This window comes from Pelodiscus sinensis, chromosome 17, assembly GCF_049634645.1.
Source record: "Pelodiscus sinensis isolate JC-2024 chromosome 17, ASM4963464v1, whole genome shotgun sequence".
In the NCBI taxonomy this organism is placed as follows: Eukaryota; Metazoa; Chordata; order Testudines; family Trionychidae; genus Pelodiscus; species Pelodiscus sinensis.
The window spans coordinates 4,033,590-4,054,344 of record NC_134727.1 but is presented as its reverse complement, the minus strand read 5'-3'; the positions used below and the strand labels follow the sequence as shown (position 1 = coordinate 4,054,344).

At 52.8% G+C, this 20,755-nt stretch overlaps 1 protein-coding gene across 1 annotated transcript in view; it reads right to left on the bottom strand.

The window, feature by feature from the left end:
• Window positions 1–12,073: 12,073 nt before the first annotated feature.
• The window catches only part of HSPA9 (heat shock protein family A (Hsp70) member 9), a 31,361-nt gene continuing 22,679 nt past the window's right edge, over window positions 12,074–20,755 (bottom strand). Inside the window, exons 14-17 of the mRNA XM_075900138.1 lie at window positions 17,719–17,813; window positions 15,417–15,509; window positions 13,667–13,807; window positions 12,074–12,816 (exon numbers count right to left, since the gene is read on the bottom strand). Of these exons, the coding sequence (XP_075756253.1) occupies window positions 12,754–12,816; window positions 13,667–13,807; window positions 15,417–15,509; window positions 17,719–17,813 (392 nt within the window). The 3' untranslated portion in view covers window positions 12,074–12,753. The remainder of the gene's footprint in view (window positions 12,817–13,666; window positions 13,808–15,416; window positions 15,510–17,718; window positions 17,814–20,755) is intronic.

Below are 20,755 nucleotides of genomic sequence, written 5' to 3'. Positions count from 1 at the left end.
CGGCTCCGCCAATCGGCGCCTTTCCCTTCGCTCGCCGCCATTGGCTGGCGCCGCCGGGCCGCGCGCTCCCCGTCGCTATTGGCTGGACAGCTCAGGCCAGCCTCCGCCCCGCGCGCGGCGCCTGTCGGGGTGTGTAGTTCCCCCCCGCCGGGAGGGACGCAGACGGGAAGGCCTGGCTCTCGCGATGTCTCAGCAATGCCGCGTCAGGCCAAGCGCTGGCTCTTAAAGGGGAAGGCGCACGTGGGAGGGGGGGAGGCGTCAGCTGGCGCGGGAGGGACCTGTTGGCGGGCCAGGGCGGGGCGCTGCCCACGTGGCGGGCAGCAAAGCCAGGGCGCGGCAGCCGTGCCCCTCCCCCCGGGTTATGCCCCCCCCGCCCCTCCTGGGGGCAGCAGGGCCCGATCCTGCCCCACCCCGCTGGAGCCCCCCCGGCTGGGGCTGAGCAGGACCCGCTGCCTAGCAGGGCTCCCCGTGCGCCCAGCCTAGCGCAGGGACCCCGGGGGCCCAGTGGGAGCCAGCGGGCGTGAGGCGTCTCCGGAGCTTGGGGGAGCTGGGCCCCCCCGGCCCCCCTTGTACACGCCGCCCCCACCGCAGAACCGCGCTGGCGCGGGCACAGGCCTGCAGTGCCGCTCCCTGGCGCCTCCCGCGTACCCGCCCGGCGCAGCGCTCAGGGCTCCTTGTCTGCCTGCCTGGCACGACAGCCCCCCACAGCGGGAGCCACGTCCCCCCGGGGGGCAGGGAGGCAAGCAGAGGGGAAAGTCAGCGCTGGCGCCACTCCGGCAAGAACTGGCTGAGCTCTGGCAAAAACCAGCAGGGAGCTATTGAGAAAGCTGGCAGGGCTCCGGGTTGTACCTCTAAGAAATGTTAAGTTCCTTTCACCCCGGGATGTAACCCCATGCTCTGGGTGGGTCTCGCCTCTAGTTGCCAGAAGTTAGTAGTGGACGGTGGCATGGATCAGCGGTCACCTGTTCTGTTCATTCTCTCAGAAGCACCTGGCGTCAGCCACTGTCATAAGCAGGGGGGCCGACAGACAGCTCTGTGCTGCTGGAAAGGGTGAGGCATTGGGTGGAAGGGGCAGGCCTGGGGACCCTCAGAGTTGCCCAGAGCCTTCCAGGGCCCAATTTACAGGGCCCAAGGCCCTTTTGAATCACCAGACCTGGGGCAGTTGCCCCCTGTCCTCATACCACTCCCTCATAGGCGGGCCTGGTTGGAAGAGAGGATACTGGGGTCGATGGACCATTGCTCCCACCCAGTATGGCCGTTCTCATAAACATCCACCAGAGTGTGTCGCACAGCTACCCTCACCCTTTGGCACTCAGGGTGTGTCTAGACTACAGGGTTTGGTTGACAAAAGTGGACTTTGGTCGACAAAACTATCCCTGGGTCTACACTGCCACTGAGTTCTGTCAACATAACGTCAACAGAACTCAGCAGTTTTGTCGATGGCTGTAAAACTCATTCTACGAGGAATAACGCCTTCTGTTGACAGAGTTCTGTTGACAGAAGGCGTTATTGCATCTACACTGTCATATCTGTCAATAAAACTTCTGTCGACAAAAGCCTGTAGTCTAGACGTATCCTCAGTTACTGAGACTTGGCGACTAGCTAGAAAGGGGACGCTTGCCTGATAGTAGCTGTGACTTGACGGGGACGTAGTTTCCTATGTCAAAATGGCTACACGCTCACTAGAAAACCATTATCTGGCACCACAGCCTCATTAAGGCCAGGAGGAATTATTACGATACCAGTTAGACACTGTATCCCACTGGTCAAAGAACCCTATCCAGTATTTCATCTCCATTGCTAGAGTAAATGATATACAGAGCAAGGCCTATATTTTCCAGCTGCATATTCCAACCAAAGCACGCCCTGCGTGACCAGCAAAAGGCTGCTCTAGTCAAAGTGTCCCTGTCCAGGATGGGACCTCATGTTTAAGTGAATGAGCAGAGCAAAAGAAAACTTGGTCTTGCAGTTAAGACACTGAACTGGGAGTCAGGAAATGCGTCAGTCCCTTTACCTGAGATAAACTGCATAACCTGGCACGAATCAGGTTGTGTCTGCCTGGATAACTGCACCATTGCTAGCTGACCCAGTAAAGAGCGCTGGTGTGAGTCCCAACCCGGCACTACACAATCTGCTTTGTCCACATCCATTGTTACGCTACACTACACCATTGCAATCTCAGCGCTCAGTGAGTGTTTATTCCTCGCTTCCCGCTACGGCTCCCAGAAGCCCTGGATTTCAGTTAGCCTTGGAATCCCCAGGGAGAACTGAGTGAGAAACAGCCTAACTCTCAAAATTCCCTTGTAACTCCCATCCCGTTTTTCGTGGCAGCGGCTTAGAATCATAGAACACTATGGAAGGGACCTCGGGAGGTTATCAAGTCCAGTCCCCTGCCCCCCCCGGCAGGACCAAGCACCGTCTAGATCATCCTTGACAGGTGTCTGTCCAACCTGCTCTTAAATATCTCCAGAGATGGAGATTCCACAACCTCCCTAGGCAATTTATTCCAGTGTTTAACCACCCTGACAGGTAGGAAGTTTTTCCTAATGTCCAACCTAAACCTCCCTTGCTGCAGTTTAAGCCCCATTGCGTCTTGTCCTGTCCTCAGAGGCCAAGGAAAACCATTTTCACCCCCTCCTCCCTGTGACACCCTTTTAGGTAACTGGAAACTGCTATCATGTCCCTTCTCAGTCTTCTCCTTTCCAAACTAAACAAGCCCAATTCCTTCAGTCCTCCCTCAGAGCTCATGTTCTCTAGACTTTTCATCATTTTTGCTGCTCTTCTCTGGACCCTCTGCAATTTCTCCACATCTTGCCTGAAATATGGTGCCCAGACCTGGACACAAGACTCATTTCAAGCCATGCGCTTCAAATGGGAGCCAGGGGCAAGGTTCAGTGGCTCGGAAAAACAAGAGATTTCTGCTAACTTGTTCAAAGCCACCCTGAAGGGCCTGCGACAGCCGTCACCAGGGCCGGGTGGCGATTCCCCGGAATCGGGCCCCGCCCTGGGCACACAGCGCATGCGCGAATCAGGCCCCACGCTTGTTAAAGCCCGCCCTGGCTGTCACAAGGTGTGAGCAACTCGGAGACTGTCAGCTGCACGTCCCATTGCTCACTAGCAGGCTGCCTGCACCACTGCCCGAGCTGCGGGTGTGCCGGGCTTATGGTCAATGTCTGCCAGGTGGGCATGGAGCGCAGACAATGCCCGCAGATAGATGGGGCACATGCTTGAGATGTGAGATGTCAGCAGCTTGCCCGGGCATTACCCCTCTCCCCCAGAGATCTGCATATTTCCATGGGTGAGAGCCCCATGCAAAAGTGGTCCCTGGCCGGTCGCACACCCAGCACCAGGCCTCGAAGAGGGACGGAACTGGACGCTGCAGCCAAGCGTGTCTCAAGGGACCTTTTAGAGCCATGCAGGAGGCTCGCGAGCCGTCGCCAACATGCGGCTGAGCTCAGCCATTGCTACGAGCCCCTCTTGGGCATTCTGGGTGGAACTACAAGAACTTGGTGTTGCCTGTGAGCTGAGGATCTCAGAACTACGACACGCGGGTTACTCAGGGCTGCTCTAGTGACTGGGTGTGTGTTTCTTTAACGACGCAGAGTGAAATCAGTGCAACGTCCCCTCCCCCCCGTCCTGTCCACAAAACGATTGTTAGCTAGGTTACGACCCAACCAGCTCCAAGGATCTGAAAGGTGTTAAACAGCTGGGGCGGGAGGGGATCAATAGTATCCTGCTAACTCAATGGAAAAATTCACCTTTTTGTGTCAGTGCGGAGCAGCCCGCAGAGCTAGGCCCAAAGCCCGTGCTCACACATTGCTCTCCGGTACCCACAGGCGGGCGCAGAGGGGGTAAATGGCGTGAAGATTGACATTCATGAACTGGGCTTGTTTAGTTTGGAAAAAAGAAGATTAAGGGGGGACATGATAGCGGTTTTCAAATATCTAAAAGGGTGTCACAAGGAGGAAGGCGAAAATTTGTTCCTCTTGGTTTCTGAGGACAGGACAAGGAGTAATGGGCTTAAAGTGCAGCAGAGGAGGTTTAGATTGGACATTAGGAAAAAATTCCTAACTGTCAGGGTGGTCAAATATTGGAATAAATTGCCAAGGGAGGTGGTGGAATCTCCCTCTCTGGAGATATTTAAGAACAGGTTAGATAGACATCTGACAGGGATGGTGTAGACGGAGCTTGGTCCTGCCTTGAGGGCGGGGGGCTGGACTCGATGACCTCTCGAGGTCCCTTCCAGTCCTATGATTCTATGATTCCCGGCTCTGACGGGGTTTGCTTGCTCCTGCCCCTCTCAAAGAGCTGACATGATCAGTAAGGAAAGTCTCAGCAGCAGGGTTAGAGCTGCCGCCCTGCTGAGGTTCACAGGGTGGGGCCGTGCGATGCTGCCCAGAGACCTCCTGGCGGTGAATTGGGCTCCCGAGTCCCTTCTCAGCAGCTCTGAGCACTTCCAGAGCTGCGGGTCTCCGGTGCCTTTGCTGTTGCGGGGCCAGGTGGAATCACGCGAGTTCGCCGGGCCAAGGGGAAGCAGGACCAGCTTCTGGAATGGGAGGGGGGGGTCACGTCCTGGCCCCTTCACAAAGCCTGAGTGAAAGGAGGAATTACGCCAGGATGCTCCCGTCCAACCTGGAGGTGAGGTAAAGGGCACCTAAGCCCTGCCCACTCCTCCGGCCTATGGGCAGGCTGGCTCCCTGGGCCTGCTCCGTTCCCTGCTAGGTTTCTGACCTTAGCGGGCTGTGTGGAGTCTTAGCAGCCAGAGCAATTTCCTGGGCCATGCAACCCAGCTTTTGTAGAAGGCTCTGGAAGGGGAAGGAGAGCCTCGTGGTTGAAACATGGACCTCACGGAGATCTGGCTTCACTTTGTAGCTCTGTTACTTGGGCCCGGTTCCACGAAGCTATTTCGGTTCCCTGCTCCCCACAGACAGCTTTGTGGGTCTGGTCCTTACCTCTCTCTGGGCCTCACATCCCCGGCCTGTGTTCAGCTTGTCTGGTCAGGCCGTAATGGCTTTGGGGAGGGGACCATCTCTGTGGAAGAGCATCTAGAGCAGAGGGAGCCCACGCTCAAGTCCTCAGGATGGGGTCCCTCCAGAGCATCCTAGAGCTAGGTCAACTCCGATCCCACCTCCAGCGAGGGCCTCTGCTCTAGTCACCGAGGACGGCATTAGAAACCGAACGTGGACGTTAGCGCTGGTCCTGCAGCTCCGGCTCCGTGCCTCCAGAGTCATCTAGGCTGTTCTAGCGGGTCCACCTTGCCATTCCTCTGGTGGCGTGGGGACCAGCCTAGCGGGGAACAGTCTAGCGGAGAATAGCCAAGCAGAGAACAGACAAGCGGAGAACAGCCTAGCAGGAACAGCCTAGCGGAGAACAGACAAGCGGAGAACAGCCTAGCAGGAACAGCCAAGCAGAGAACAGACAAGCGGAGAACAGACAAGCGGAGAACAGCCTAGCAGGAACAGCCAAGCGGAGAACAGACAAGCGGAGAACAGCCTAGCGGAGAACAGACAAGCGGAGAACAGCCTAGTAGGAACAGCCTAGCAGGGAACAGTCTAGCGGAGAACAGCCAAGCGGGGAACAGTCTAGCGGGTTGGTTCCCTCTCATGCCTGGTTGAGGGTACTCCATGGTCTAAGAGATGGACGCGTAGGGAGGTGTCCTCTGCCGAGCTCCATTCCCCTCACGGCAATAGCCCCTGCACACGTGTCCTGCGACAGAAGCAGGCGTCTGGCCCCGACGGAAGCATTTGATCTTGTATCGGCTCCGGCCCGAGCTGGGTGCCTGCAAGTGACAGATAAACCACGGGACTTTCTGGCGCCCCGCCAAGCGGCTGTGTGCTCTGCCCGTGTGGCTCTGGGCCTCCAGGCAGCACTATCAGCAGGGCCTGTTCAGCTCACTCCTCCCACCCACTTGGAAAGCTGCCCTTCTACTTGCCGAGTTCTTTCATTCTCCTAGGGGCTTCCTCGGCCTGGCAGCGACGCGGGTACACTAGACCCAGAAAGGCGGGTTCAGGTTTACGTAGCTGGGTCGGCTTGCCTTCCGCCGACGGGCGCAGACATCGAGAGACGAGAAAGCTGAGACCCCGGCCTACCCAGCTGCCGTGCAGCCTGTTCTGGGGGGGCACACGTCCATTGCTTACCGGCGCACAGCAACACAAAGCAGCTGTGTAGCAAGAGGCGAAGAAGGCTGTACCCCAGCAAACCCCCTTGGGGAAGGGAGGGAGCCGGGTGTGATCACGCTGGAATGGATTGCTCTCCCTGCCAATTTTATAGAACGCAAAGCCCCTCATTCGCCCAGCTGGGTGCGGGCGGGACACAGCGCTCCGGTTACTATTTATAACTGTCCACTGCAAGGGCGGAGCTTCAGGAGCAGGGGGGTGGGAAGGGCGGGAGCAGCCGTGCACACCGGGACAGGGCCTGCTTTTCCTCCCATCCCTGGGCTGTCAGGGAGCGAGGGGAAAGTACTTGCATTCCATGCTTTACTCCTCTGCCCCCCCTCTTCACCAGCCAGGAGTGAGAGGCCTTCACGGAACGTGAGTACTTTCCCCTCGCTCCCTGACAGTCCGAGGAATGGGACGAAAAGCCAGTCGCCTGCCCCTGTGCACAACTGCTGGCCCTGCCCTCCGCTCCCAAAACTCCGCCCTTAAGGCTGGGGGGGAGGAGCTTTGGGGCACTTTTGCAACCTCAGTAGGTGCTTCACGGCAGCCCCGAGGCGGTCACATGGCTGCGCCCGGGCGAAGTCGTGTTCTCACGCTTCGCTGGACGGAAGCGCTCAGTTCACCAAGCGCCTAGGTCCTGACTGGCTGGGATAAACCAGGAGGGCTATGTCTACACTGGCGCCATCTTGCGCCAGAAATACGCAAATGAGGCTAAGCGTGGAATATCGCCGAGCCTCATTTGCATATATAATGAGCTGCCATTTTTGCAGAAAAGGCTCTTGCGCCAGAAGGAGCGTCTACACTGCCCCTTCTTGCGCAAGAAAACCCCCCTTGCGCAATGCCGTGTTTCCCCAAAATAATTAGCGTAGCAGCATTGCGCAAGGGGGGTTTTCTTGCGCAAGAAGGGGCAGTGTAGACGCGCCTTCTGGCGCAAGAGCCTCTTCCGCAAAATGGCGGCTCATTATATATGCCAATGAGGCTGAGCGATATTCCACGCTTAGCCTCATTTGCATATTTCTGGCACAAGATCGCGCCAGTGTAGACATAGCCGAGGGGTTCCGCCCGAGCCTGGGCAATTGCCGCCTTCACATGAAGCAGGTAGCACTAACTATCCCTTCCCCTGAGGAGAGTAAATTCCTCAGGGTAATTACATCCCCCCTCCCTCCTTTCCCCAGGTGGATTCATTCGGGCGCCATCTTCTCCACTTCTTGCACTGCCAAGTTGCTTTGTGTTGCTGGGCTCTGCTAAACCAGTGACATGTCCCCCTCCCCCGCCAGAGTTGACTGCATTTTAAAGGGGGAAGGGAGTGATGTCTCTACAGAGTTCGTCTATCAGCTTAAGAGCCCTATTCTGCTGTATGGAACCCCTATGGGTGTCAATGTGTAACCCCACACACCTAGGCAGTGTCTACACTGGCGCGATCTTGCGCCAAAGCGGCTGCTCTTGCACCAAAACTTGCTGCCTGTCTACACCGGCCGCGAGTTCTTGTGCACGTAAACTGACATCCTACTGTATGAAATCAGGGCTTCCCACGCAAGAACTCTGATGCTCCCGCTCAGAGATAAGCCCTTTTGCACACCTGTCCTTGCGCAAGAGGCCAGTGTAGACCGGCAACATGAATTTCTTGTGCAAGAAAGCCCAATGGTTAAAATGGCCATTAGAGCTTCCTTGCGCAAGAGAGCATCTACACTGGCACGGATGCTCTTGCGCAAAAGCAAATGCCAGTGTAGACGCTCTCTTGCACAACTATTTTAACACAAGAACTCTTGCGCTAAAGAGTTTTTGTGCAAGATCGCGCCAGTGTAGACGTAGGCCTAGTGTGGTTACAGAGCCACGCAAGTGGCACCTAGACCATAGCAACAGGTAAGATCAAGAGACCTCTACAGCATGGGCTAGGAGCCAGCTGGCTTTTAGCTCCGAGGGTAGAGGCTTCTATACTTAGCTCCAGAGGTCCCAGGTTCAAATCCACCCCGTGGCGATTACAAGTGGGATCTCGGAAGCTTGGGACACGCTTCCTCACCTAGGGGAAGCATATGGGTGGTGGTTACAAATGCATCCAGCAGGCTGTCCAGATCAGCTCCTTGCTTTGGGCACCTTCATGATGAAGGATGGACCTTAGTACATTAATTGCTTCCCTGTGAAAAATCTATATAGGCCCTACCCCAGCTCTGGGGGAAAAAAATTCACCTTCCAAGAGACAGGACCTCTAGGAGCTGAGGGTTAGGTGGATCCGGGATATTGGCTCACACCTATCCCTAATATTTAAGGGTCAATGTTGATCTGTCTCCAGAGCTATTTTACTGAATGAAACCTCTCCTTGCAGTCCAAACTCCAGCCGCGGGGCAGCTTTTTCTGCATTTTCCCTCCTGGGGTCCAAATGGTACATTCCTCAAGTTGAGGTGAGCTGAAAATGTAGGAATTGCCAGACTCCCTCAACTGTCTGGCCAGGGTGCTGATCCTCACAATACTGGGCTCTCTCTGCTCCACAGGAAGGTGCAAGAACCGCCCAGCAGGCAGATGGGGCTAATCCGCTCCTCACAATAAGTCTTTCCTAAAATCTAATCAGTAGCGAGATCACCTTAAGCCTGGCAGCAAGTGCTTTAATCGCCCAAATCTTTTACCACCACTCTTGCTTCAAACCACCTGATTTCCTGAGGTTCCCCCTGGAATTGGCCGCTTCCAGGGACGTGTTCCATTTCGCTTCAAGTTTCCAGACCCTAGACCCCACATCGCATGCATCACCCAACCCCAAGCTCTGGGCAAGGAGTTCTTTTGTGCATCCAAGAGGATGCATATGGCACAAATATTGGCCAGTAAACCACCTACCCCCTCCTCCGTCCCAAGTTGTGCAAAAGATGCTGAGCTATGATGCACGGAGCAGCACAAACAACTGGAGGACTTTAGCATTGCACAGGGTGGAAGCTTCCCCAGATGAATATCAGCTTATTTAAAAAGCAACAAGTAGTCCTGTGACACCTTCGAGACTAACAAAAATTCATAGTTTCATGAGCTTGCCTGGCTAAGACCCCCTCCAGGTCATCTGATGAAGTGAGTCTTACCCATGGAAAGCTCATAATCCGATATACTTGTGTTAGTCTCTATGGTGCCATAGGACTACATGTTTTTAAGGTAACAGCCACCCTTTTGAGAATTTTAAGCATCACACAACACCCTCTCTCTGCAGACCCGTCTTCACAAGAGTCTCTGAAGCAAGTCCTCTCTCTAGGACCAAAGCCCTAATGGCCATTTGTGGAGCTGCAAGGCTGTATCGCTTGCCAGCTCAGCAATTTTTTTGGCAGTAGCGAGCTGTCCACTCCATGAAAGAGAAAGCCTCTGATTCCACCAGTGTGTCTCAATTTAATTTTCTAAAGGAAAGGCAGCGCTAATGATCAGCTTTAAAAATAGCATCTTCCCAACCCCCAGACAAACAGCTGGGAGCTCCGGCAGTAAGCAAAAAGTTTCAATCAGTAAGTAAAGGTCAGCCTTGATCAATAATTCAAAGCCCTGGCAGCAACTCCATAGGAGGTAGGGATGGAATAGTGTAGGTGACTGATAAGCAAAAGCTCATAGGTTAATGCTACAGACCAGTGGTACCCTGAGGGCTACTCGAGAGAAGTCGGGGGGGGGGGGGGGGGGGGGGGGAGAGAGGAGAGAGAATACATCAACAACTGAAACTTGGAGAAAACTGAATTTTTGTTTTGAAGTTTTACAGCGCTTTATTTTTTTTGCACTTTTTACACCCAAAAATGTCATTGCCCAACCAGCTACAATTAAGTTGTTTAAATAAATGTGTTGCAACAGTAGAAAAAAATTGTGTCTGAAAACTAGGTACTGGGGGTACTTAAAGTTTTGTTTGGGGGGAAAAAAAGAGTACTTATTAAAAAAAAAGGCTGAGAAACACTGCTCTAGACTACATACATTTCTCTCCCTCCCCCGCCAGTAAATTTTCTAGTACACTGGCCAGCAGCCCAGCTCAGTCCTGGCGTGGGCCAGGTCCGGGACCTGTCCCTGCTGTGGCTCTGCCTTTAAAGCACATTAGGGGCCAGGCAGGCAGGCAGCTTGGCTCAGTTCCGACTGCCGCTGGGTCTGTGAGCTCAGCACCCCCCCACACCCCCCTCCCCACTGGACACAGGCTGCTGCCACCCTATGCTGCTGCCCCTGTATCAGAAGCAGCGGATGACCAGCTCCCACCAGGTACCCCATGCTGCTGCCTCTAATACAGAGGCAACAGTGCAGAGTGGCAGGAGGCTCCTCAGTTTGGGGCCGGAGTGGACCCCCGGGGACTGCAGAACTGTTGAGTAATGAGAAGAACCCCTGCGGTTAATGGACTGAATAAACCAATATTTAACATCCCTGACGCTTTTGTCCTCATGGTCTGACAGCTGCGGAGTAGATCCAAAAGCAGGAGCCTGGGCATATAGGACTCCACGTTTCCATTGCTGCCTCTGAGACCTTGTGTATCACGGTGCACGCTGCTTGCTTGTGGGTTAAGGCAGGAAGTAGCCAAAACCATCACAGATTCTATTTGAAGCATTTCCAGGAACCACTCAGGAAAGTCCCTCCCACTCCTCTTTTCCAGACAACCTGTCTCATTGAGGGGAGAATCCCTTTTGATGAGGCCAACAGCGCGTGGGGAAAATGAACTAAATGGTCACTTGGTGCAGTCTGGTTTGCTAAGGAGATGGCTCCCACGAGGAGATACAGGGCCTGCCATTAACAGACCTTGCAGAGCCACATTGTGGCAACAGTAAGCATACAGCTGCACATGCAAACTGCCTGCACAGCCGCCTGTCTACATTACACATGCAACTTCAGCAGCCACCCCTCCACCCTGGGTGATTTCAGGCACATTCCTCAGCCCAACATTTGTCCACACAGCTGTGCCATCAGCCTCTGAGACCATCCAACCTTCCTGGACAGGCCGCTCAGGCCATGCGACCGCGGATTCTAGAAAACCCGGAAAAGGTCCAGCGTGAGCCCTTGAACCTCAGTAACGTCAGAACCTTGCTTCATGGGGCAGAAGGGGGGCAGCAGCAAGGGACTGGAGGGTTTAGCAATTGGTGTGCGAGGAGATTTCCTGCGGAAGTGAGTCACTGCCAGGCACTGGAGGGGGAAGGAAGGGCAATCACTACTCCGGGGCAGTTAATGGGCACAGAACATGCTAGCCCAGAGGCAGTTGATCCACACCTGACAATTGTCCTGCCTGTCCACAGAAACCGGGCTCCTCCATGGCCTCACTCCGCTAGGTCTGACGTGTCCTCCATTGTTTGGACAATTCCAAAAGCTGCCCCAGACCAGACGTTTCTGTGAACAGTCAAATGCAATTACCGTCTGTTATCAATGTAGCATCGATGGGCATAAACCCTCAGGCTTCGTAACACCAGCCAACCGAGAGCTTGAAGGAACTTCTGTCATTGTGCATTAGGGGGCTTCTTCTGGAGCCCGGCTCCAAGCAGGATGTGGACTAGATAATTTCTTCTCTAAAGGGAGATACTTCTCTCCTAGAACTGGAAAGGACCTTGAAAGGTCATTGAGTCCAGTCCCCTGCCTTCACAGCAGGACCAAGTGCCATCCCCTGACAGATTTGCCCCAGATCCCTAAACAGCCCCCTCAAGGATTGAACTCACAACCCTGGATTTTGCAGGCCAATGCTCAAACCACGGAGCTAGCCCTCCTCCCATCTGCTGGCTCAGATGAAGCACAGGTCTGAGCCAGCAGGACACACCTACGCTCCAAGAAGAGCAGGAAGCACCAAGTATGAGAAAAGCAGCAGGAACCCTTCTGAATGTAACCAGAGCTGCGGCATCAAGGAAGCCAGCTTATTCTAAACCAGTGCTCAGGTTTCCAGTGTGCTCACATGCCTGTGTGCACATTCCGCCTCACTAGGGCTGCAACTCAAAGACTCACAAGCACTTGGACACGTTTCCATTTTTATTTAAAAAAAATCCAGAATTGATCTAAGAAGAACAATTTTATTACCAGGGAAATTGTTTTGTCATAGGCAGAGAACAGACACGGGATGGAGCAGAAAGCTTAGACAAGCAACACGTGTAACTTCAATGTGGCCTTATTCATAAGGAATCAAGGTACAGCCAAATTAAAGTAACCCATTCTCCATCAGTACAAGAATACTAAGCTAGCTGCAGATTGAATGTTCTCTAGCAATGTAGCTGGCCCTACCTCTGCTCAACCCGGGACCTGTGAAATCAGTTCACAGGCACTTGGGTCTGAAGAGGATGCATCAGGAGTTCCATTCTCACCCCAGAATGCGTGCCATGGTTTCAAACCTTTAAACAAACGTAGCATCCGAATGCGCCAGATGTTCAGAGTAAACACTGAGTGGATCTCCTGGCCACTCAGCTGAAAATGCCACGGGGCGGAATAGTTAGAACTTCGTCTTGCGTGAATTAACTTTCATGAAATGATTCATCTAGTGGACACATCACTAAGTTTATACATTAAAGAAATTATATATAGAATACTGCAAAAACACAGTAAGACTGAATTCTGCCCTTCTCTGCTCAGGAAGATCCCTTCGCTCCCAAGCGTCAGAATTTTCACCCTCTTCCTGCTGCAGTCTGTGCGCCCGAGTGACCTTCTACTGCTTCTCTTCCTTCTGATCTCCAGAACTGCCGCCAGACCCCTCTCTCTCCGATGCCATCTGGGAAAGACACTGTCCGTTAGTTACTGCATGCCACTCCCATGGAGACATCCTGCGCGCTCGCAAGCGGCTGCCCAGGTTTCTTCTAAACTCATCACAAGGGTCTCCTCACATTACAAGACAAAACTGAAGGCAAGACTGTTGAAGGTATTTAGGTGCCAAAAGCCCCTAACACCCACTGAAACCAATGCGAGTTAGGCACCTCACTGCTTCTGAAAAACCCACTAGTGCCTTAAAACTACTGACAAGCTGGCCCTGACCGTTTTAGATGGAGGAGACAAGCAGCCCGTGATGAGTCTCTAGCATCCAGTGATGCACAGAAGTTTCTGCTTGGAGGTTTGCCTGATACCCACTTATCTTGATGGATAGAAACAGTCTCAAGCAACGTTCCCACTAATGTTTTCCATGCAGATGCACGTGCGCACCACCAGAAGGAATAAAATCTAGCAGTGGGTGCCCTGCTAATCAGCTGGGCAGCATCTGAATCTCTCCCCCGCCCCTGAGGGGCTGCACAAGCACATGGCTTACAGGGAACCCTGGTCTCAAGAACTGCTTGGAACCAGTCCCGAGCTTTGCTACACAGTCGATTTACATTACAAGTAATACGTGCTCTGGGGTGCAGCCCAGCAGCCCATACATCATATGGTGGGTCTGACGTCAGAGCTTCCGCGATTGGCTGGACAGCTCGTGACCGTGTGCCAGGTGCTAGAGAGATGTCACCAGTGCCACAGCTGCCACGTCGGGGGAGCGGACCTGTGGCTTTGAGCTACCCGGGGCAGACAAGCCTCTAAGGCTTCATTTGAGCCAGCTCCCCCTCCCTGTGCACATACCGGTGAGACCCACAACCCACCTTCTTGTAGGCCATTTCAAAGAGCTTGAGGGACGCTTGCTGTAAGGTGGACGCTGCCTGTCTGATGTTCTCTCCAGTTTCAGAATCTTTCCGAGCCAGCAGCTCTCTCATTTTCGCAATCTCTTCTCTCAGTTTGTTGCACTGGAAACAAGTCACAAGGCAGTTACGTTCTTAGTCCATTAGAACGGGGCCTTCCAAGTCTACACCCCCCTCCGCTTGGGCCAGAAGGGGACTTGTCTCCAGTTAGAAGCCGGCAGTGCCTAGCAACTTCTCCCGTTCCCACTGGGCATGAATCCACATCATGGCGCACACCACCGTCAGCACGGACTAGTCACCTTGTTTGCAGTCTCAGCCAAGAAACCGGGGACTGAATTTCCCATTAGCGGAGAGCTGGCTTCACTGACCCCTGGCCTGAGACCCCGCAGCTTAGCTGGCCACCTACCTCCACCCCAGAGTTGAGGCATATCGAAAAAGCTGCTCTTCAACTATTTACAACTCCCCCAGAAAGTCGTGTTCAACGCACAAAGCCCCAAAGAGTTCCCTCCCTTTGTGGCGGGTCGGAGGAGCGGCGGCACAAACCCAGGCGGCATGGTCCCAGCCTAGCCCCTGCTGCCATCTGTCAAACCCTCCACACAATCTGGCCCTTCTGTCAGACTGGCACCGTAGGACTGGGGAGGGGCGGTTTCTCTGGGACAGCTGCACTGACAGAGCCGCGAGGGGGTGGGACAGCCACTCAGCCGTGTCTAGAGGCAGGACGTGGGTAGGTGCTGTCAGTCCTTTACTTTCAGACCCATCAGTTGAGCAGAATATTCCTGTCTTCAAGCCTCGTCACAGATTCCAGTGCTGTCTCATTGCCCATTAACACTGCCCCTCTGACCGCCGGTAAAGCAGAGAATGGGATTGGACATGTTTCCCATGCAACTTCCCATCAGAGGCTAAGTGCATCGTCCCTTTTCTTTCCAGCCGAGAAGTACTCCTCTCTCACTGGGCTACCCAAGCTCCTGGTGTAGGCACGTGCAGATTTTAAAAAAAGCCCAGCAGATACCGGGGTGGAGCTATTGCCTCTACCTCATCTCAGGGACTTGCCAAGAATCTCCAGACCAAACCCCAGCGTTAGTCTAGGTTCCAAGGGACACTAGTATTTTTACAACTTTTGAACTGAAGAATAGCAGACGAAGCAGCCACTAACAGTATTAAAACCCCGACATGAAGGATCTGACTCACTCCAGATGGAAACTAAGCAACTGCAACCATTTAAGCTGCTTCCCCGTTCTTGGGTGCTGGCCATGCATGTTCACCCACTGCTCTGGGACTTGACCTTCACTTAAGGCTTATCAACTCATAGGCCAAGGAAACGTTGTGTCCTATCTTCGGTGTCTTCAAAGAAAAAAGTTCTCCGTGAAATCAGCCATGGCAAAGGTTTACAGAGCCAGTACAAGAGCCGTTCAAGGGTACGGTTAGTTAAAAAGCCTTCCACAGTAACACGGACAGGCTGCCTACACTGTAAGGACACTCCGTTTAAAACCAGTTCTCTGCTACAACAGAATAAACTTGCAAGCAGCCCAGGCTGTGCCTGTCCTTTGTAATTAAAGATCTCCCCGGTATCCCGGAAGTCTGCTCTTTAGCAAGTCTCAGCCACATGCTACTTGAGTTAAGACTCCGAGAGGTGAGGTGCTAACCGATTCTGCTCTCGAGGGGGAAAATCTTGGGGGAAACTGTGGCCCAATTCAAGCCATCATAGGATACCCACCTCATCTGCTGGCAGTTGATCCTTGAACTCCTCCATCTTGGATTCTGTATCATGGACGATGCCTTCTGCCATGTTCACAGCTTCCACGCGTTCCTGGGGAAATTGAGAGTCGGTAAGGGTCTGTGCAATGCAACGCTCAGAGCTACGCAGCTCAGCTGCAGTGTGAACAGATGCGAGCGTGAAGAACCGGATGGCCCAGCGGCATGGGAATGGGTACAATCGACAAGACTTTGCAGACTTCCCTCCCCCACTCTAAGCTAACAAGTCACTTACAGGCCGTCAGCGTTCAGAAATCCAAGAGCTGCTCAACCCTCCCACCCCGAGAAATCCCCAGGTGCATTCCCAGAGGGCGAGGCCAAGCATGCGGCATGGCATTTCTGTGCACGGACTGTCCCGTGTGCTAGACAGTAGGCAACAGGGGTTTGTTTCAGTATTTTGGGCAAAACGCTCTGAGCCTCCCTTTTCAGAACCCGCTACAGAGTTTTTCTGCAGCCAAGAGCAGTGGGGTACAGTGTGTGAATTCAGGGAGGCCCTTCAGATTTTTGGTGTCCCAATTCAAGTTATTTTTGCACAACAGGCTTGCTAGCCAAGAAATGCAAGTCCCTACCAGCTTTCTCGGTGCAAAGATAACCACCGTGGGACTTCACAGAGCTGGGTGGTTCAGCCATTTGAAACAACGCCCCATAAGAGTAACGCCAACAGGTACAATGGAATTGTTAGCAAAATCTCTTCTGACTTTCCTCAGTGGTTCCAAGTCCATGGCACCTAATCTGAAACCTTCACCACCCTCCGCCCCAGAGCTGGTACACGCTGCAGGGAGGCCAAGAGTTGCAAGTGGGAGCTGGAGTGTGAACTGCCCTCATTTGTGAGTGGATCGCTCCAGGATACAGGCTAAGCATGTTGTCCCGCTGTCTGTGGTGCACCCTATCTGTGGAGGGGTGTCTCCCCCTCTCCCCCATCTCAGAGCTGTCATCTGGGCACTGGAACCCAACACCAGTAGCTCAGTGGGCTAGGAACACAACCAGCGACAAGACAAGGAGATCAGGTGGCTCTACAGATGCATGAAGTCAGTCAGACAAACAAAACATGAACGCGGTTATAGGAACTGGGACCTATCAAAAGTGTATTTTTCACTGGCAACTCCCAAACGCCAAGGAGTCAAGAATCTTAGGGCTTCAATAGATGTCTGAAGCAGAGGAAAAAAAGAGCTACAACTAAGAACAGCCATTTCCTTTTCCAGAACACTCCTCATCTATCCTTTGGTCTATAGCAGACTCTCACCCTTTGAAACAGAGATTTATACAAGTGTTGCCAAAACAAGCTCACTCGTTCTGCAGAGGAAGGCAGTGTAAAATATCTAGTGTCAATTTCTGCAGCCTCTAAGCATATGCTAGTGCCATATCCTACAGTATCATGTGCTTCAATCAATGTTCTATACTTAGTAAAGCAATTCATTCTAGTTTACCCTCATTACATCAATTAGCCCCCACCATTAACCTTATGAACAATGTAGCTGGGATCATTTGAGTGCGGGAAGCATCACTTCTTTTTGACAAAGTCAGGGTGGACTCTGGTCATACTCCCTGAGAGAATGACGACCTCACATGCATCCAAAGCATAAAAACCTGACTCGGATGAGACCTGGCACCCAAGATGTTGGAGATCAGGCTTTTCACATGGGCGCTGCACTTGCATGTTGAAAGAGGGGAGTCATGGGAATTGGGACCAAGCTGTTGGTTTTGTAAAATTTACAAAAAAAGTCATTTCAATGAGTTCAGGGAAAAAAGTTCCATAAACAAACAACAACATCCGTGGTGAAAAGTAGATTCAACCTGATTTTTAAAAATTCACTTCACTTTAGAAACAGGGGACTGGACTCGATGACCTCTTGAGATCCCTTCCACAGTTCTAGGATTTATGATTAGTAACAGGTAGGGGATTTTGTAAATTCACAACACAATCACGTCTCTCTAATTTTTTAGAAAATAATTGTAAAGCACTTTGCAGATAGCTATAGAACAAAGGCCAAGGAGCTGGGTATTTATGTGCTTATATGTTCTTGCCGTTAAAGCCAACAGCATGTAGAAATCTGGCTACCAGGGGACAAACGGTTATCTAGGCATCTAAATGCCCGTTTGCATAGGAGAATATAGTGACCTACAACCTGAATCCATCCCTTAAACAGCTAATCAGCAGTCCTCTGAGTAGAGAGCAGTTTCAATATATGGCATGGAGATTTGACTGACGGGTAAACTAGTAAGTAACCAATTAGAAGAGACTCCAACCTTCACCACCCAGTTACCTTTCTTCGCCTATCCTCCTCTGCATATTTCTCTGCGTTCTTCACCATATTCTCAATGTCATCTTTGCTGAGGCCACCAGAAGATTGGATCACAACTGCATTAGACAATAACGTACAGTGTTAAAGCTGCTTTGCATTTTCATCTCCTTCCGACAGCAGAGGCTGAAATACTCCTGTTCTTTTGGAGAGAAAGCTTCTCCATTAACGCTCCCGCTAGTTCATGGTGCCAGGGATTGTTTCTATATACTAAGTGGTTGCTAGCACAAAGCATGTATGTGAGCCAATGCAATGAGCACCCCTTAGAGTAGTGTTTCTTAACCTGGGCGTAATTACCCCTTGAGGGGTAAGGTACTTACCAATTGAAGGGTAATTTGGCATATTTCACGGGGTAATAAACACATTTAAAATACAATAAATAGGTGTTCAACACAACATAACCCCAAACCAAGAAAAACGATTAATGGTATTTTCTTTTTGTCTATTACCATTTTAAAAAGGAAGCGGGGTAATTTTGATTTCTCAGTTAAGCCCAAGGGTAACAGTGCCAAAGGGGCTAAGAACCACGGCCTTAGAGAATGCTCAGTATAAACAACCAAAGATCCGGTGAGAGCAAAGTGCCACCCCCCGGTGACGCTCACTCGTGGCGCTGTGTTTCACGATGTGTAGGTCACCGCCCCTCCGCTCTCACACAAAGCAGAGACTGGCTGCTGGGCTCAACAGTTCGTGCCTCTTCCCAGGAGCAGACCGGCTGCCGCTGTGCCCAACGTCGCCACCAGTCTATAGGAGTGCTTGGACAGGCTTGGTCTAGCCAAGACAATAGCCAAAGGCTCTGTTCCCAGTTGTGCCGGAAACTTCCTTTGTAACCATCTGCAAGTCACTTGGGACTGCTCTTCAGTTTCTCCGTGTGGAAAGTGAGCCTGTGCGTATGGCCCTCGGGCCACGGGGCATTCGGGCTCAGAATGCAGGAGGAGTCTACCAGGTCATGGAGTTTCCTTTCACTCTTGGAAAGCAGCCCAGAGCACTCCAGCCACAAGCTACAAGCCTCTCCAGCCAGGCTCCCCCGCGCTGCCTTCAGCGAGGAACTGGAGTTAGTTTTCAAACAAAAGCTTTTTCCTTCTGCTGCCCTGTGAAAACTGCCTTGTTTAAGCCAACCCTGCAATTTACACATTTCAAGCGGGGTGGCAGATTGCAAGTTCACTGGGAAGCAAGGGAGAGGCATCAATAACATTGTACACCACCTCAGGAAGGGAACCAATTGTAAGTCTTCGTCTCAGTAAGCACTTAATTTTTCAGAGTACTCGAGGCTAATCCCTGAAAACCTAACGGCACATGGTCCGTTTTGAATTTAGGAGATAAACGAATCAGATTTATAATAGGATCATGGTTGCAACCATAGTTATACCCTACACACAGCAAAAGGGTTGGGATAAGAACTTTGGTCCCCGATCTCCAGTGCCTGTTGGCTTTGGAACACCTGCAACCAGCTAACACAACAGTAGCTGTTTATATCAATGTGGAATTGATAAGGTCTTTTGTTGTCAAAAACAGCAGCAGGCCTGAGCCCAAAAATATTCACAAAGATCATTAAAGCACATGGCTAATTAGGTTTGCTTCAGCTAAAACTTGCAAATAATTCCTTACGGAATGGCATACCTCTAGAACCAAGAGGCAATAAGCCATTTTTGAATGCGACAAAAAATTAGAAGTCAACAAATAGTTGACACTTTGCTGTCAGGACAAATGACCATTGTTCTTTGCCCCTGGCAGAAATCCAGCAATCCAGGCTGAAGAAGTTCTCCAAGTGAAAGTTGAAGAGCCTCAAAGTAGCACTTCATGGATACGACAGTGATGGGAGGCAAAATTGCACCGAATATTTGACTGTGATTAAAACAGCCTCAGTTCCCCAACCTCCCTGCAGTTTAAACAGGTCGTTTCTAGGCTGCCAAGATCAGCTGGTTATCAAGGGACTCTGCCTCCAGCAGCTGGGTTTTTAAATCCTACTGGCAGAGTTGCTAAGAGCACAGCACAGCACAGCACGCTCCCAGTCTGATCAGACGCACTCTTCATGCCACAGGTACCAGGCACTGGCCAGGTGTCTCGCCCTTTAACACCCGGGCACTCTGAGGCCGGCTGCCCCACTAGACAATAAGCTGCGAGGACCATTAGCGCAGGGCACTAGCTCCTCGACGGACAGTGGGCCAAGGAGCGGAGCACCGCAACTTCGCCTGCAGAAGCGGGGCCCAGCTTTGAAGCTCCATTTCCCACCAGCGAGGAGCCTCGCCAGGAGCTGCTCCTGTACTGGGCAATGCTGCGGCGGCCAACGAGGCCACAACAGCCACTAACATCCTGCGGCGGGTGAGGCCACAAGGAAAGCTAAGGAACGAGGCAGGGGGTCGAAGGGTTCAGCTTTTACTGAAGCCACCGGCGCTGATTCCTACCACTCTGTTCCCTCAGCACCGCAGGCTACGGCTCTGCCCCCTGCCACCCGGGCGTGCCTGCCTCCCACGGGCTGGCTGCCGGCTGCAGCAGAGGCAAGACACGCCTCTGCCAGGAGGGAGGAAGCACCCAGAGCTGGGTGGCCTGGGGCTGAGGAGAGGGGAGTCTGGGGAAGGGGGCAGTCTGTGTCCATGAGGAGGCAGAGTGAGTGGAGAACCACTGCAGATCTCAAAGCCCCTCATGGCTCTAGCTCTCCCCCCACCCCAACTCAGGGGCTGACCACAACCAGGCTGGCTCGGGGAGCCAAGGTGAAGACAGCAAGCAGAGACTGGTGCCAAAGGGAGAAGCCCTGCCCCTGCTTCCATGATGGAGAGGTGGCTGCACCACTAGGTGGCATTGCATGTGTGGCCTTCTGCTCCCAAGCCTGGGACCCACTTGCCCTGCATCCCACGGCTCCCCTTGCTGTACGCCCACTGCCTGGTGCAGACGCTGCCAGCTAGCTGGATGGTGGTTCACCCAAGTCGACATCTCTGCTGCCTACTGGCAGGCCAAACAAAACGATCTGGAGGGCTGGACGCGGCCACCAGCCCATCCTTGTGCT